The 15,844-nt window shown below is 42.7% G+C and overlaps 1 protein-coding gene across 1 annotated transcript; it reads right to left on the bottom strand.

The window, feature by feature from the left end:
• Window positions 1-1,834: 1,834 nt before the first annotated feature.
• crip2l (cysteine-rich protein 2-like) lies at window positions 1,835-9,377 on the bottom strand. Its single transcript, XM_035793878.2, has 8 exons — window positions 9,169-9,377; window positions 4,954-5,048; window positions 4,341-4,398; window positions 4,021-4,149; window positions 3,794-3,862; window positions 3,333-3,427; window positions 2,845-2,902; window positions 1,835-2,712 (listed from the first exon to the last, which is right to left on the bottom strand). Exons 1-8 carry the CDS (start codon window positions 9,209-9,211, stop codon window positions 2,630-2,632), a joined length of 630 nt encoding a protein of 209 aa, XP_035649771.1. The 5' UTR covers window positions 9,212-9,377; the 3' UTR covers window positions 1,835-2,629.
• Window positions 9,378-15,844: the final 6,467 nt, after the last annotated feature.

The raw sequence follows: 15,844 nt of genomic DNA, 5'->3' as shown, positions 1-15,844 counted from the left end.
TAATTCATGGGTGTCTCAGTGCATTCAACATGTCAATACTTCTCACAAATACAAGTAGTGATGAAGTCAATCTCTCCTCTACTTTGAGCCACTACTCCCTTCATAGAACTGCGCAAACGGACTCTAACCAGAATAGAAAGAGGAGTGGTAGGCCCCGGGGCCAACTGAGCAAGAGGACAAGTACATTAGAGAGTCACTGTTGACATTGAGACTGGTGTTTTGTGGGTACTATTTAATGAAGCTGCCAGTTGAGGATTTGTGAGGCATCTGTTTCTCTAACTAGACACTCTAATGTACTTGTCCTCTTGCTCAGTTGTGCACCGGGGCCTCCCACTCTTCTTTCTATTCTGGTTAGGGCCAGTTTGCGCTGTTCTGTGAAGGGCGTAGTACAGTGTTTAACGAGATCTTAAATTTCTTGGCAATTTCTCGCATGGAATAGCCTTCATTTCTCAAAACAAGAAGAGACTGGCGAGTTACGGAAGAATGTTCTTTGTTTCTGGCCATTTTGAGCCTTTAATCAAGCCCACAAATGCTGATGCTCCAGGTACTCAACTAGTCTAAAGAAGGCACGTTTTACTGCTTCTTTAATCAGCACAAGATGTGCTAACATAATTGCAGAAGCGTTTTCTAATGATCAATTATCCTTTTAAAATGATGAACTTGGATTCGCTAACCCAACGTGTCATTGGAACACAGGAGTGAAGGTTGCTGATAATGGGCCTCTGTACGCCTATGTAAATATTCCATGAAAAATCTGCCGTTTCCAACTACAATAGTCATTTACAACATTAACAATGTCTACACTGTATTTCTGATCAATTTGATGTTATTTTAATGGACAAAAAAATGGCTTTTCTTTCAAAAACAAGGACATTTCTAAGTGACCTCAAACTTTTGAATGGTAGTGTACGTTAGCTCAACCATCCCAAGGGGGACCCACCATTCATGTAGAGGCTGGGTTCTGTTAGACAGGTGACTCTCAATCCACAGTATAGCAGGGGGTGTAAAGCCATAACACATGTTTTTCCAACAGCAGATTATGATCGATAATGTCAAAAGCTGCACGGAATTCTTACAAAACAGCTCCCGCAATCTTTTTATTATCAATTTCTCTCAGCCAATCATCAGTCCTTTGTGTAAGTGCCATACATGTTGAATGCCCTTCCCTATAAGTCTACTGAAAAACAGTTGTTAATTTGTTTACTGTGAAATAGCGTTGTCATTTTTCCCCAAAGTTTACTAAGGGTTGGTAACAGGCTGATTGGTCGGTTGTTTGAGCCAGTAGTGCTTTGCTATTCTTCGGTAGCGGAATGACTTTTGCTTCCCTCCAGGCCTGAGGGCGTAAACTTTCCTGGAGGCTTAGATTGAACAGATGGCAACTAGTAAAGGCAATATCGTCCGCTATCATCCTCAGTGAATGTCCACCCACGTTATCAGACCCAAGTGGCTTGTCATTGTTGATAGACAACAATCTTTGCTTCTCCTCTTCCACACTCACTTTACGGAATTCGACATTTCAATGCTTGTCATGCCCAAGTTTGCTAACCTTGCCAATGAAAAAAACATTAAAGTAGTTGGCAATATCAGTGGGTTTGGTGATGAGTGAGCCATCTGATTCAATGAATGATGGGGCTGAGTTTGCCTTTTTGCCCTACATTTCATTTAAGGTGCTCCAAAGCTTTTTACTATCATTCTTTATATCAGATATCTTTGCTAATCTTTATATAATTTATCTTTGTCTGAGTTGTAGCCTACACTGTAATAACTACCAATATGTAACAGGTTCCTGTAAATAACCCTTTACACTTTTCCCCAAATAAGACACAAAAAAACCTTTCATGTTCTTACAACTTTATTGTAGAAAATATCTGATAACCCACTGTCTTAAGTAACACACCTTTGATACACAACCAAAAGCAATAGGCTAACAATAATGCACATTCCTTGGATGCTCTATCTATTCTGTTTCTACACTATCACCCCGTTCTCCTAGACGCAGGGTGAACTTGGCAAGAACATACTGAATAGGCCTATAGCAGAAAGCTTGGAAATCATCATGCCAGTTGTGTATGCCATGTATTTGTAGGTGCACAGATAAATGACATTATTTTCAGGGAATTAATAAAAGCAGGCCTACCACCCCCTCATCTTTCCCTCACTAGGTCTGTGCTGTACTGTGTAGAGTCAAACCACAGGGTGGCTTTCATTTAATACACATTGTACTGTACAGCTTACACACACTTCTGCTGATTTGGCATCTTGGAGAGACATGAACAACGAGGAAGGGGACATCGATGAACCTACTGTACATTTCACAGGGGAGATGTTCGCCAAAAAAAAGATTAATTGCAATAGAAAAAGTAGAGGTATAAATAATCTAGAAACACAACTGAACATTCTAAATATCCATTCTTGTGAGTTAAGCCTACAACATGTACTATTTGACACTTGCTTTCTGTACATGCTGAATAACCTAATGGAGAAGCAGAGTAGAAAGTGTAGGGACAGGTTGGAAATACAGATATACTCAGCCTATCTAAGAATGGGGATAGTAACAAGGCATGAGGTGAGAGAGCCAATGCTGAAGAGGTCTGCCTGGAGGAGGAGGTGGTGGGGGATATGGGTAGACTCAAGGCTGGGCCTCAGTCTCTGCCTCTGCCTCAGTGCTGGGTTCATCGTAGATGTAGCTCCCAACACCTCCAGTGTTCACGCCTGGAATGGAACAATGGACATCTGACTATGGTGATATCTATGAAATATCATAATACATGTAAAGCATAGCAATAGGGTGGTTGGTCTTTCAATTGGTTAAGAGGAAGAAAGTCTTGGGTGAGTATAGCATACCTTTGGGCCCAAACAGGGTGGCATAACATGGTTTGTGGCAGTAGGGCTGCCCATCATGCTGAAACAGAATGGAATTCATATCATTGACTGTACCCAGACAGTTCCTGCCACATGCAATATGATTATATAATTACTAGAACTGCACTACGTTACACTCCCACTGTAAATTGTACATTTTATAAGTATATTCTTAGTATATTCTCTGTACATTTTCAACTGTAAATTTGCATACTCTCTTATCATGTGTAACTGTTCTTTGTTTATTGTATTTATATTGTATGTACTCTATGTAGATTATGTGTTGTCTGTCTGTCACTAGCAGCACCTTCTCACTAAGTCAAATTCCGAGTACGTGGAAAATGTCATTCAGATTCAGAGAGCACAGATAGGGCATCTACTTAAATCTGTCTATTTTCTCTCCTTTCTCCACTCCCCACATCTCCCTCTTCCCTACCCCTTCTCCCTTCTCCCTGTTTTCTGTCTCTCACCTCTGCGTGGCTTCCAGGGGCCAGGGTCTTGCAGCATCTCTCACAGCGCAGACAGGGTCGATGCCAGTCCTTCCCCAGGGACGTTACCTTCTCAGCTGCACACACAAGCACACACGGAAGCGCACGCACACACAATATCAGGCATATCACCATGGAAACAACATTCCTCTAGTACTTACAGTTGCCAGCAACCATGTGCATTGTAGACACACACTCACATACACATATACATACACAGATATATGATACACAGATGCATACACAGATACATGATACATACAGATACACAAATTCTTCAAAGTTACCACCCTTTGCCTCGATGGCAGCGTTGCTCACTCTTGGCCTTCTCTCAACCAGCTTCATGAGGAATGCTTTTCCAACAGTCTTGAAGGAGTTCCCACATATGCTGATCACTTGTTGGCTTCTTTTCATAACAGGCTTAATTAACATAACAGGCTTACCGAAATACACTGTCTTGCTGCATCTTGGACATTTACTGGGCTCTCCAGAAAAAGTGGAGAAGCTTGCGGCTGTGTCAGAAAGAGATGGTGGAGAACAGGACTGTTACACAACCAGTGGTCAAAATACACTGAATACCCTCTCTATATGGGATAACACATGACAGTAGCTTTATCCTTCTTTTTTGAGTTTGTCCTCTTTTTCATTTTTTTTCTGTCATGTTCCTTACCCTTCACTGGGCCTCTGGCGTGAGCTTTCTTCTCCTCGAGTTTCGCCCCTGTTTCCGTGGAAACGCTGGCAGGGGTATCGTTAACGGGAGCCTCATAGACGTAAGAGCCAGCACCTCCTATGTTCACACCTACAGAGAGAGAGAGAGAGAGAGGCTTTATTGCATACTGTGCAAGCACATTACCCAAAGCAGTTTCCTTTTATGAGACTCTGGAGAAGTATAAATTAGGCCTATCTTAAGGGCTCACTGTAATTAAACATTTTATTAGCACATAAGCACAAAACAAAAGAATGGCTGACAATAAAGTTGATGTATTTCACCTTTTGGTCCAAAGAGGGCAGCATAGCATGGCTTGTGGCAGTAGGGTGTTCCATCATGCTGTGAACAGAAGGAAAGACAACAGCAAAAGTATCTGGGAACAAACACATTGGACTGTGTTGGGCTTCATTTTGGTATTAAACTCAAGTCAAAAAAATACCCCTATAACATATTGATGTCCATCCCAGCATTGAGGGCTGCATGACTGACTTGAGTTTAAAATGGCTGACGTAGCCTTGGAGGGATCTTTGGATCTTTTAAACAAACATGCCACAAATACGAGAGGAACCCAATGGATTTCAGATTGCACTGTACACTACACGTAAAACCATATCCTTTAGTAGCCTGTATGAACCTCAATAGAAGCCAATCCCATCTGTTCGTAACTGGCCTAGACTCCTGTGCAGTACTGTACAGTGCCCATATTGATGAATAGGCTCTGTCAGAATGCTGGTTACTCGCCCCATGAGGCCCTAACCCTCTCTAACCCTCCCAGAGATCTATGGTAGCAGAGCCAAAAACGTCTGCACAGTTACTCCTCTCTATTGTACACAAAGCACCCTGTGGTTGTCCCCTGACTGTCTCTGTGTGGGGTAAGCTACAGACTCCTCTTACTTCAGCATGGCCCCCTGGGTTCAGGGTCTTGTTGCAGCGCTCACATTTCAGACAGAACTTGTGCCAGTCTTTCCCCAGGGATGTCACCTTCTCCGCTGGGGGGAGGAGAGACAGAGAGAGGGGGGGGGTGCTACATTACTGTAGAGGAAAGGGACATGTTGTGGTTGCATTCACATATGTAGATGTCAACTGAGTATGAGATGCTACAGAGTGAGCAAGTTCGGTACGGAAGGACATTTCTCTGGTGGTTGGATTGGATTGGTTAGTCATTCATTTCTTTATCAACCTAAACCCCACCCTGTCCATTGCCTTCTGAACGGAAGTCTGGTTATCTCTGTTGTACAGAGGAGTAGATTCTCTTTCATGTTGATGATCATATTATATTGATTCCACCATTTTCTCCACATCTCTATTGTGCCTCCAGTCCCCCCCTGCTGTGCCAGACTTTCCCATAGCATGAGTCACCACTGTAATTCAAAAGCCTGTTTCATATCTCAAATCCCAAAGCCTCTGCCCCACTTCTGACCATTCCGCCTGGCCATCATTCTGCCAGACACACACACGCCCACACGCACACATTGGCACGCATGCACAGTCCCAATCTGCCTGCAAATTAGACTACAGTAAGAGAGGAGACAATATGTTGCAAATGCTTCCTGTCCAATGTCTAATGCCTGTCCCTGGCTGCTGTGGGATTGCAAGGAGAGAGAGAGAGGACATAGAACAAGCTACTCAATGAGGCTTTTATCTCTAACCTCTGTTAGATATAGCCCAGAATCCCGAGGCAGGCCACATGCCTCTGGCACACCCAGATATCACATGCTTTTTAGACTGGCGACCTGTCACTAATGCAAGATACAGTTAAGTGGGAGGCAGTGACCACATAGTCACCTCGGCAGACAGACAATAGCCACTTTTCTTTGAGAGTCATGAGAGTCTGTCCCTGCAGGGTGTTCTCTCCCTCTCTCTCTCTGTCGGTCTCTCTCTTTCTCTCTCTCTCTTGTTCTCCCTCTCTACATTTGCATGCATGGATGGCATACAAGCATGCACACAAACAAACACACACACACACACAGAGACAGAGACAGAGAGAGTAAATGAGAAAGAGATAAAGACAGTGAGAAAGTGAGAAAGAAAGAGGGAAGGCTGTGGGGGTTGTTCAGTCTAAATAATTAAGGTTGATTAAGGGTATTATGTTTCCCCTTGTGTACAATATCTGACTATGTCTCATCCTGTATCTGTTGATGAGATCAATCCAGTGGCAGTGTGGGAGCAGGACTCTATGGCAGGATCCCGAATGACATCCTACACAAAAGGGTTCCTTGGATGTCCCCATAGGAGAACCCTTTTTGGTTCCAGGTAGAGCCCTTCTGGGTTCTGCAAAAAAACTCTGTGAAAAGGGTTCTACCTGAAACCCAAAAGGGTTCTACCTGGAACTAAAAAGGGTTCTCCAAAGGGTTATTCTATGGGGACAGCCGAATAACCCTTTTAGGTTCTAGATAGCACCTTTTTTTCAAGGAGTGTATTCCTTATTTAGTGCACCACATAGGCAACAGGGTACCATTGGAGGCACAGCCTATGACTCTGACAGTCAGGGAGGACGGAGGATTGTTATCAGCTTTCATGGACAGGAACAGCAAGTAAATGACACATGAAGTCAGTACAGTTTCAGAGATATGGCTGATGACGATTACGCAATGGCCCAGATTAGAGTGTTGAAATGAGAGAGGAGATCTTGCGGGGGCCGAATCAAAGACTCGGAGTTACGCAACGTACATCAAACATCATCTAAACTCCTGAGGCAAAAGGACTCAGAGAGAATCTGCAGTATTTCATAATGAGAGTGGGAGTAGAGAAGCAAACACTGCAGATTTAGCAGCACTCAATGGTAGCATCAAAGCAGACACTGACTTAAGAGATGAGGAGCCTAAGGGGGCAGCGTGTGATTATGTGAATAAACACAGAGTGGCATTGCCCTCTTTATTGGTGACACGCTACCAACGAACGGGTCAGAGGGACATTCCATAAGGGAAAGGATTAAGATAATAGACAGTAAGCAGATTTCAAGTACTATCTGGTATTCAGGCATTCAGTTATTACCAGATAGAAAGCCCAAGACATTGCCCATTCTGGGCTAATTAGGTAAGAAGAAATAGCTGCTTCAAGATGAAGGAAAAGTGTTGCGAGGAGGTTTCCAGAGGTTTTATTCTGATGCACTGCCGATGACTATCATAGACCCACACTTACCGCTTTTAACTCGTGAAAAAGAGTGTAAAATAGTCTAAGAATAACTATCAAAACAATCTGTTTCTTTCATTGTTTTTTTATTTTTTACTATGGTGCATAGGGGCCTAATTTTTTTACAGTGGAGTGGGAAATAAATAACAGAGACTAGATTGAATCATGTATGTTTCAACATATAGTAGGCCGGGTCTGGTAGGCCATATGAGAGAACATGTTGAATCGGCTTGTCGTTTACAGTGTCTCGGGACTCACACGCACGCTCTGCCATTGGTTTGGTTGGGCGGCTGGCTAGCGCGAGGCTCCACTCCATTTCCTTCTTTGGAAGCTGTCCATGCCAGTTAGTTCTGAAATCTGAATGTTTACTGTTCTCCAGAGCTACACTACATATATATATATATATACACAAAAGTATTTGGACACCCCTTCAAATTAGTGGATTCGGTTATTTCAGTGGAAGCAGTGGATACGGGTTCTCTGGAGTGATGAATCACGCTTCACCATCTGGCAGTCTGAAGGATGAATCTGGGTTTGGCGGATGCCAGGAGAACACTACCTGCCCCAATGCGTAGTGTCAACTGTAAAGCTTGGTGGAGGAGGAATAATGGTCCGGGGCTGTTTTTCATGGTTCGGGCACCTTAGTTCCAGTGTACGGAAATCTTAATCCTACTGCATAAAATGATATTCTAAACAATTCTGTGCTTCCAACTTTGTGGCAACAGTTTGGGGAAGGCCCTTTCCTGTTTTAGCATGACAATGCCACAGCGCACAAAGCGAGATCCATACAGAAATGTTTTTTCGAGATCCGTGTGGAAGAACTTGACTGGCCTGCACAGAGCCCTGACCTCAACCCCATCGATCACCTTTGGGATGAATTGGAACACCGACGGCGAGCTATGCCTATTCGCCAAACATCAGTGCCCGACCTCACAAATGCTCTAGTGGCTGAATTTAAGCAAGTCCCCGCAGCAATGTTCCAACATCTAGTGGAAAGCCTTCCCAGAATGGGGTCTGTTATAGCAGCAAAGGGGGAACCAACTCCATATTAATGCCCATGATTTTGGAATGAGATTTTCGACAAGCAGGCATCCACATACTTAATCATGTAGTGTAGGCCAGAGCAAAGTCAATGCAACAAATTAATTATTTATATGGAAGGTAGGGCCTATCTATCAGCACAGCAACATGCCTAATTAATTGGTTTAGCTCAATCTGATTATTGTGCCAAGCAGCTAGGCTGGCTATCTCAATTATTTTTAAACCACGAACACATTCCCTGAATAGGCCTACTGTAAATAGGCTATCGGTTAAGGAGAAATGTATTACTTTTAAATCCATCTAATAGCCATCAATGGGAAAGGCTGTTTATGTCATTAATCTGGGGACAGATGTTTTCACTTTAGGCTATATCCCTCCAAAACCCAACTGATCAATTGCAGGTTAGCGGTGTGCGCTGAAAGTAGACTTGGCCGTGACCCGTCTGCAGGGCGTTGAATTGGACTGATATTACGAAGATTTTCACTGTTCTGATCGATGTATAGACTAGCCAATACTCGTGGGACGTAGGTTTCCCATATGTCCTGATGAAGGAAGAAATGATCCCACCTCCTTGCATGGTTTAAAGCAGATGTAGGCTATACCACACTTCCGAAGTCATGTACAGTCAGGGACCCGGGCCTAATTGGTTGAGCCTATATAGGCACGCTAGGCTGACGCCGCTGACCCATACCTAAAGTAAATAACCTACTGGTTCATTCTAATAAAATAGATCAAAGGCAGTACAATTTCCAATTAGATCTTCCCCAATCTGTAGGGTGATATTGTCTTAGGTTTACTGTATAATTATAATGTGACAGTGGGTTTATATTTTAGTAAACAATAGCTGTAACGGTGTCTACATAGCTCACTCGGGGGGGCTTTCACACACTAGACATGGGACGATAGGCTATATGATCATATGGAAAATGCACTTACCAAAATAAACCGTCTTGTCGCATTTAGGACATTTCGATGCCATGTTCCATATATTCTGGACTAATGCCTGGAGACGAGAGAATGTGATATCCTTTTTCTTTTTTAAATTAGCAATTTGAATCGACGTTTTCCCCCCTAGATTGTATTGATGGGCAAGTGGAAATAGCAGGCTTCATCCCCATACGTTATTCTGCTAAATTTACATAGCCCCTCCTCTATGATGACGTAAGAGCTGCTGATTCTGGCCTCGTCCCAATACTTTAAAATGGCTCCTTTGGCTACTGCACAGCAGACTAGAACCTAATCCATGAGGACAGAGATTTAACATAAACGTTATACATATTTAAACCAAAATATACCCAGTAGCAGCAGTATAACTGTGGTTGATTCTTATTTGGGAGCCAACTTGGTTTGTGCCATCACAGCAGGCTATTGTGAATCATTTCCATGAGAGTCGATGTCATCACTTCTATATCAGGTGTCCCTGTATGTCAACTCGATTAATCGCATTGCAACCTAACAGGGACAGTTCCTCTACTCTCACACTTCATCTTTTCAACACTGGACGTCTCTGTTTGTTTCAGCTTCATGTGGTTGTTAGGATACTCTCTTATAGGCCTACCCCTGTCCTACTTAGACAGAATGTTAAGTGATGCTCTGCAAGTCCCAAGGATACTGTAGGTTACTGTAGATTCTTGGCATTCATATAATGCACATTAGGTATTTGCTACAAATGATCTTGAATCCCAAAAGAGGCTAAACGGTCTAGTCCTTTTCTGGTCTCATTAAAAGTTCAGAAGGGCTTTATGACAGGATTTGTACCTGTCCTTACAGTCATGACTGCTGTTACAGTTGTTACCAGGGTGGACTGGGACGAAAAAAAATCTGCCCTGGCATTTCAGCCACACCAGCCCACATCACTTCACGCACCGTGCGCACCCCAGCTACTAACACAGACAGTCGGTAATGCTAGTGACACATAACAGAGGCATTTATAGTACAGCATTACTCAACTTTTACTGTACCATCGACCGGTGAAAAAACATAGTCCTTTGCTTTTTTTAATCAGCTCTTTTTAACCAGCTCGTGATGATATACCTCACTGCTATAGATGTGCCTCTGTTGCCTCCCTGTTGTGTAGTCTGCCTCTGCATCTTCTCTGCAGACAATCTGTCTCTGTCTGTCTGTCTGTCTGTCTGTCTGTCTGTCTGTCTGTCTGTCTGTCTGTCTGTCTGTCTGTCTGTCTGTGTTAATTGTTATTACATATAGTGCCAACATATTAAGGAACTGGCAATACATCTGTCTCTCTCTGTTTTCTTCCGACCTCCACTGCACTCACCTCCGAGCTGTCTATTTATGGATGCCAATGGATGTCAGGCTTTCCCCCCAAAAGTGACCAATTCGTTATTATTTTTAAATTCAATCATTTATCTTTCGTCTCTCTGTGTTTCATAATTTTCCTTCAATTCACAAGAGGCTGAATGTATCTCACAGGAGAAAGCATCCGAGTGAGCGAAACAGCACCCCTCTGTCACGTTCTGTTCATTGTTCGTATGTGTTTTCCTTGTTTTAGTGTTGGTCAGGACGTGAGCTGGGTGGGCATTCTATGTTGTGTGTCTGGTTTGTCTATTTCTATGTTTGGCCTGATATGGTTCTCAATCAGAGGCAGGTGTTAGTCATTGTCTCTGATTGGGAACCATATTTAGGTAGCCTGTTTTGTGTTGGGTTTTGTGGGTGATTGTTCCTGTCTCTGTGTTTGCACCAGATAGGACTGTTTAGGTTTTCACTTTTCTTGTTTTGTATAGTCTGTTCATGTATTGTCGTCTTTATTAAAAACATGAATAACCACCACGCTGCATTTTGGTCCGCCTCTCTTTCACCAGAAGAAAACCCTTACACCCTCTCTCTATGTGTAGGCCATCAATCTGATGCTGTCTGGTCATAAAGAGTATGACATTGTTGCCGCCTGTAGCATTGAAGGCAAGGGAAGTCAGCTAGCATCTGGCCTCCCTTGACAAAAAAGTATACAAAAATTAGCCAATCAGCGTTGAGCTAAACTGAGCGAACTCAACTGTGAATGGTCCTGATGAACCAAAAAAAGTGTCAAGGGAAGCCAGCTTGGATGTGGCATCACTCCTATCAAATCCCATTGAGATTTATTTACGTCATTAACAGAAATTAGGGGGGGGTTTATATTTGTATATGATCCATGAAAATACATTTTAGTCATTCAGCAGATCCTCTTATCCAAAGCGACAGAGGGCACAGAAAGATTTTTCACCTCGTCGGCTTGGGGATTTGAACCAGTTACTGACCCAGTGGTTTCCCAAATGTAAATCTATTGGAGCTGAACCCTGGTGTCCTGTATGACACTGGCTTCCCCAGGGATTTTACCCACGCACTGCAACTGCTCCTATCAGTAAAAAACAAGAAGAATGGACTCCAGTGGACACGCGATCACCAACACTGGACAATTGAGGAATGAAAAAACATCCCCTGGTCCGACGAGTCCCGGTTCCTGTTGCGTCATGCTGATGGCAGAGTCAGGATTTGGCGTAAGCATGGACCCATCCTGCCTGGTGTCAACGGTACAGGCTGCTGCGGCGGTGCACCATCATCCAGTCTCCAGCAACTATGTGGTACCATCGCGCCAGCATGAACCAACAATCCTGTCGAACGTTTCCGACTTATAGAATCCATGCCACAGAGAATTCAGGCTGTTCCGGAGGCAAAGGGGGGTCCGACCCGGTGCTCGATGGGTGTACCTAAAAAACTGTCCAGTGAGTGTATGTGGTCTGTATGTTCCAAGCCTGTGCTAGGCCCAGCAGCATCCTAATGAAGGAATAAACACATTTATTAGATAAAGACAAATATTCCTAATGCTGAAAATATAAGTGCCTAAGGGTTCATTACTATTACATATATAAAATATAGCCACCGTATAAATAAACCGTCAGGTTAACACTATTTGAAGGGTCCAGAGTAAACCATTTATAAGGCATTTACAAACCGTTTGTTCAACATTTCTTACCCATTACTCCCACATTTGTAAATGTTAGTAAGCAAGTTATTCACACATGTACATATATTTCCTTAAACCTCCTATGTTGTGTGCTTGTTCTTTTACCAGGTACTGCAGGATTGTCTACCAATGGCATGCCAATTTTGTGAGAAATTACACGGGTCTTTCAAAACTTTTATAAAGTATTTATAAGGTAAAATAGCACTCACTTTAGATTAAGGACTGCAAAAAATACTTTACTAATGATTAGTAAATGGTTTATGAATGTGGGTGTGATGATTAATAAATGGAGAACACACACTTTATAAATGACTTATTATGGACTTTTAAAATAAAGTGCTACCCATCCTAGTCGTGAATGAATAAACACATAAATTAGACAAGGAAGAAAATCACTGAATAAATGCCTTATAGAGGGCCATTTGCTTATAACAGCCTAACTACATATTTAAAATTAGCACATTTCAAGTGTTCCCCCGGCCAATATAGATAAGTATTTAAGTATTAGGCTGCATATAATTCGATAGAAGAAAACAGAGAGAGACAGAGGGGAGAGACAACCTAAGGAACTGCCAGTTTCTCTCTGTCCCTCTCTCTTCTTCTATTGAATTCAATGTAAAACATTCTGCTTGTTGAATAATGATGGCGGACGAGTTCATATGGATGCGAATGGATGTCCAGCGTTGTGCTTTGTTTGACTGTGCTGCACACATATACATATTGTTCCACCCAAAAGTGACAGGCCGTTCATCGAATGAAGTAAGCGGGAGATAGGCAGGACTTTCCAGCCCTCACTGCAGTGGCCATGTAATGTCATCTGACACCAGAGTCACTTGTTTTTACAGCTCATAGACTAACTCACCGGGCTGAAGAGACTGAAATTCTTAAGCGAATATACATTGATAAAACAATTCAAATACACAGACACTCCCTGATTTGACCTTTACTGAATACACCGATGATTAGCAGAAAGCACTATATAAATAAATGTCTAGCAGATGGCTATTGCCTTACCTAAGTGTTATAAAAGCCAATTTTGACTTGTTAGGCTATATTGCAAGTAGCCTAGAGTCAAAATGTTCCCCAAATACCCATTGCCTAATTAGTCTACCAGGCCTATAGTAGGTATAAAATATATTGCATACAATATACAGTCAAAATATTAGGTTCTATATCAGTATTGTGAGTGTGTCTTTCTCTGTTTTCTTCCTATCTCGACTGCACCATGGCAGTTGATCTATAATTTCTCACAAACTCAGCACTCGGACAAGCAGAACCAGAACTTTTAGCAAATAATCGGGTTAATTTCATACTTTTAGCAGCATCAGCTATTTTGGTCCTATGTTTTTCGGGAACACCGTTCCGTTCTTCTGTTTTGACTGAGTGACTGACAGAGTCAGAATGGGTCTCACTCTCTTTGATGATGCTCGTTTGACTTTGGATGTGAATCTGCATCACCTCAGCCAATCAGAAAAATGGTCCATTTTGGCAGTGGGGCCGGCCGTTGCCCACTGTTCAGACAAATGCTTAATGTAGAAGATTATGACAACAGAGAAATAGCACAAAATTCACTTAAAAAAACAGGCTCATGGGCCTGTCAATTTCGACCAGCCCACCTTAATAATAAAAGATGTTCTGGCCAGGCTGTCATTTGCCAGAATTGCCAGATGGCCAATCTGCCCATCGTTGTTACAGTCATGCTTTAGAATTTGTTCAGAAGAGAAGGGATTTAAATGGATTGTTTTCTAAATGATGCCCTATTAATATAATAATCGATATTTGTTCAAAAGAGTTGTTCGGGCGGTGTTCAGTGGTCGACGTCACCGACCTTCTAGCCATCGCTGATCCATTTTTCATTTTCCATTTTTCATTGGTTTTGTCTTGTCTTCTTCACACCTGGTTCCAATCCCATCAATTACATGTTGTGTATTTAACCCTCTGTTTCCCCTCATGTCCTTGTCGGTGATTGTTTGATTGTATGTTATGTGCAAGTTATGTTCTGGTGTGCGACAAGTTTTGTACCCACTTTTATTATTTTGTATATTTTGGTTGTCTGAGTTTTGTGAGCACTTATTAAACGACTCCGTTTATACCAAGTTCGTTCTCCTGCGCCTGACATCCCTGCCACCAGCACGCACCCATTACACAACAAGCCTTATAGAAAACTCTGACAGACAGCCCACCTCATTTTTCACAATTATTTACACTTTGAATCTTGATCTGATTCCAAGAGAAATACCATTCCATTAAAATCCAACTAATGCATATTGAATTTTTATAATAAGATAAACACACATGAAGAGAATGAATGTAGATGGAAACAGCTTTGTTGCTTTCCCTCTGGAGCCTGGGAATGCACTAATCATAAAATAAACACCTTCAGAATGGTCTGTCCAGGACCTTTTGGCTCAGTGACCAAGAATGGATGGAACTGGTGTAAGGGACATTTTTGTCTCGATAGCAGACGATCAGACCTCACCCAAGCTCCGTTCCCCAGTCTCCAGACTGATCTCTCCCATGGTCCTCCATCTGTCTCTACCTATCCTCTGCCATGCACTCTATATTGAACCCTACCCAGTGTCCTTATGATGTTTTACATGTGTTACAAAAACTGTCACAATAGTCTGTTGTGTTGCCCCTTTCCCATTAGGGATAACTTGGCAGAGCAAACTACCGGTATTCTTATCAGTACTCTTTAGTCATCCTCTATTTTAACTGGCCACTTCAGCGACAGGGACACGGCTCCCAACCTCTGGGTGCAGAAGCGGTTCTTATCTCTCTGGTGATAAGGGAGAACCCTGCCATTATGGCCTTACATGGGCCTACATCCTGCACTAGGCACACCTCAAACAATAGACGGACTGATACAGACACAGGCTGGGGGAGATGGAGTGATGGGGTCTAGACAGAGGGAAAAAGGGAGAGTGAGAAAGAGAGACGATAAGCAAGCTGTCATTTATTTGAGATTGGAATTTCATCACACAGCCCTGTGAGACTGCTTCAAGTCGTGATGTTTGCTGCTGCTGTCTATTTGACAGTCTCACCACATCACAATAGCACAAAATGTTCAATATATTTTATTTGAAAGAATGTGTTTAGTTTTCTATTAATTCTTCATGAGAAATGCATCAAGCTGACCCAGGCCTAAAAAAGACTGCATCGGGACCCAGTGCAGTGGTTTTGACAGTCCCATATGACTACATTTACCAAAATCCAAAGCAAAGTGGCGGTATGGGTCAGAGGAGTTTGAAGTGGACGGAGTACAGGGCTTAACATGTCTCTCGAGGAGGCTAAAAAAGAGATGAAGGCTTTGAAAAGTTTAATATTTTCAGAAGGAGTCGGGTAATTGGTTAAGGGAGGAGGATTGGAGGGAAAGAGAGCGGAGGTTGAAAAGACTGAGGGAGGCAGAGGATGGGTGTGAATCTGTTGAAGCCAGTAATAACAATGGCACCATTGACGGGAGGGATTTCTAGGGTAGCGTTAAGTGTGGAGGTTAAGCAATTTAAGATGAAGATTCGTGGTGTTTGTGACGCCCACCTTCTAGTGCGACGCAGATCCGGTGGGGAGCGTGGTGAAACAGTCTGTTCTTTTGAGCTTTGATTCAGTCTTTACCTGACAAAGTAATGTCACGATATATGAGTTATTCTGTTAGAG

This window comes from Oncorhynchus keta, chromosome 19 (assembly GCF_023373465.1).
Source record: "Oncorhynchus keta strain PuntledgeMale-10-30-2019 chromosome 19, Oket_V2, whole genome shotgun sequence".
Classification (NCBI taxonomy): Eukaryota; Metazoa; Chordata; class Actinopteri; order Salmoniformes; family Salmonidae; genus Oncorhynchus; species Oncorhynchus keta.
The sequence above is the reverse complement of the archived record's forward strand: the minus strand, read 5'-3'. Positions and strand labels throughout refer to the sequence as shown.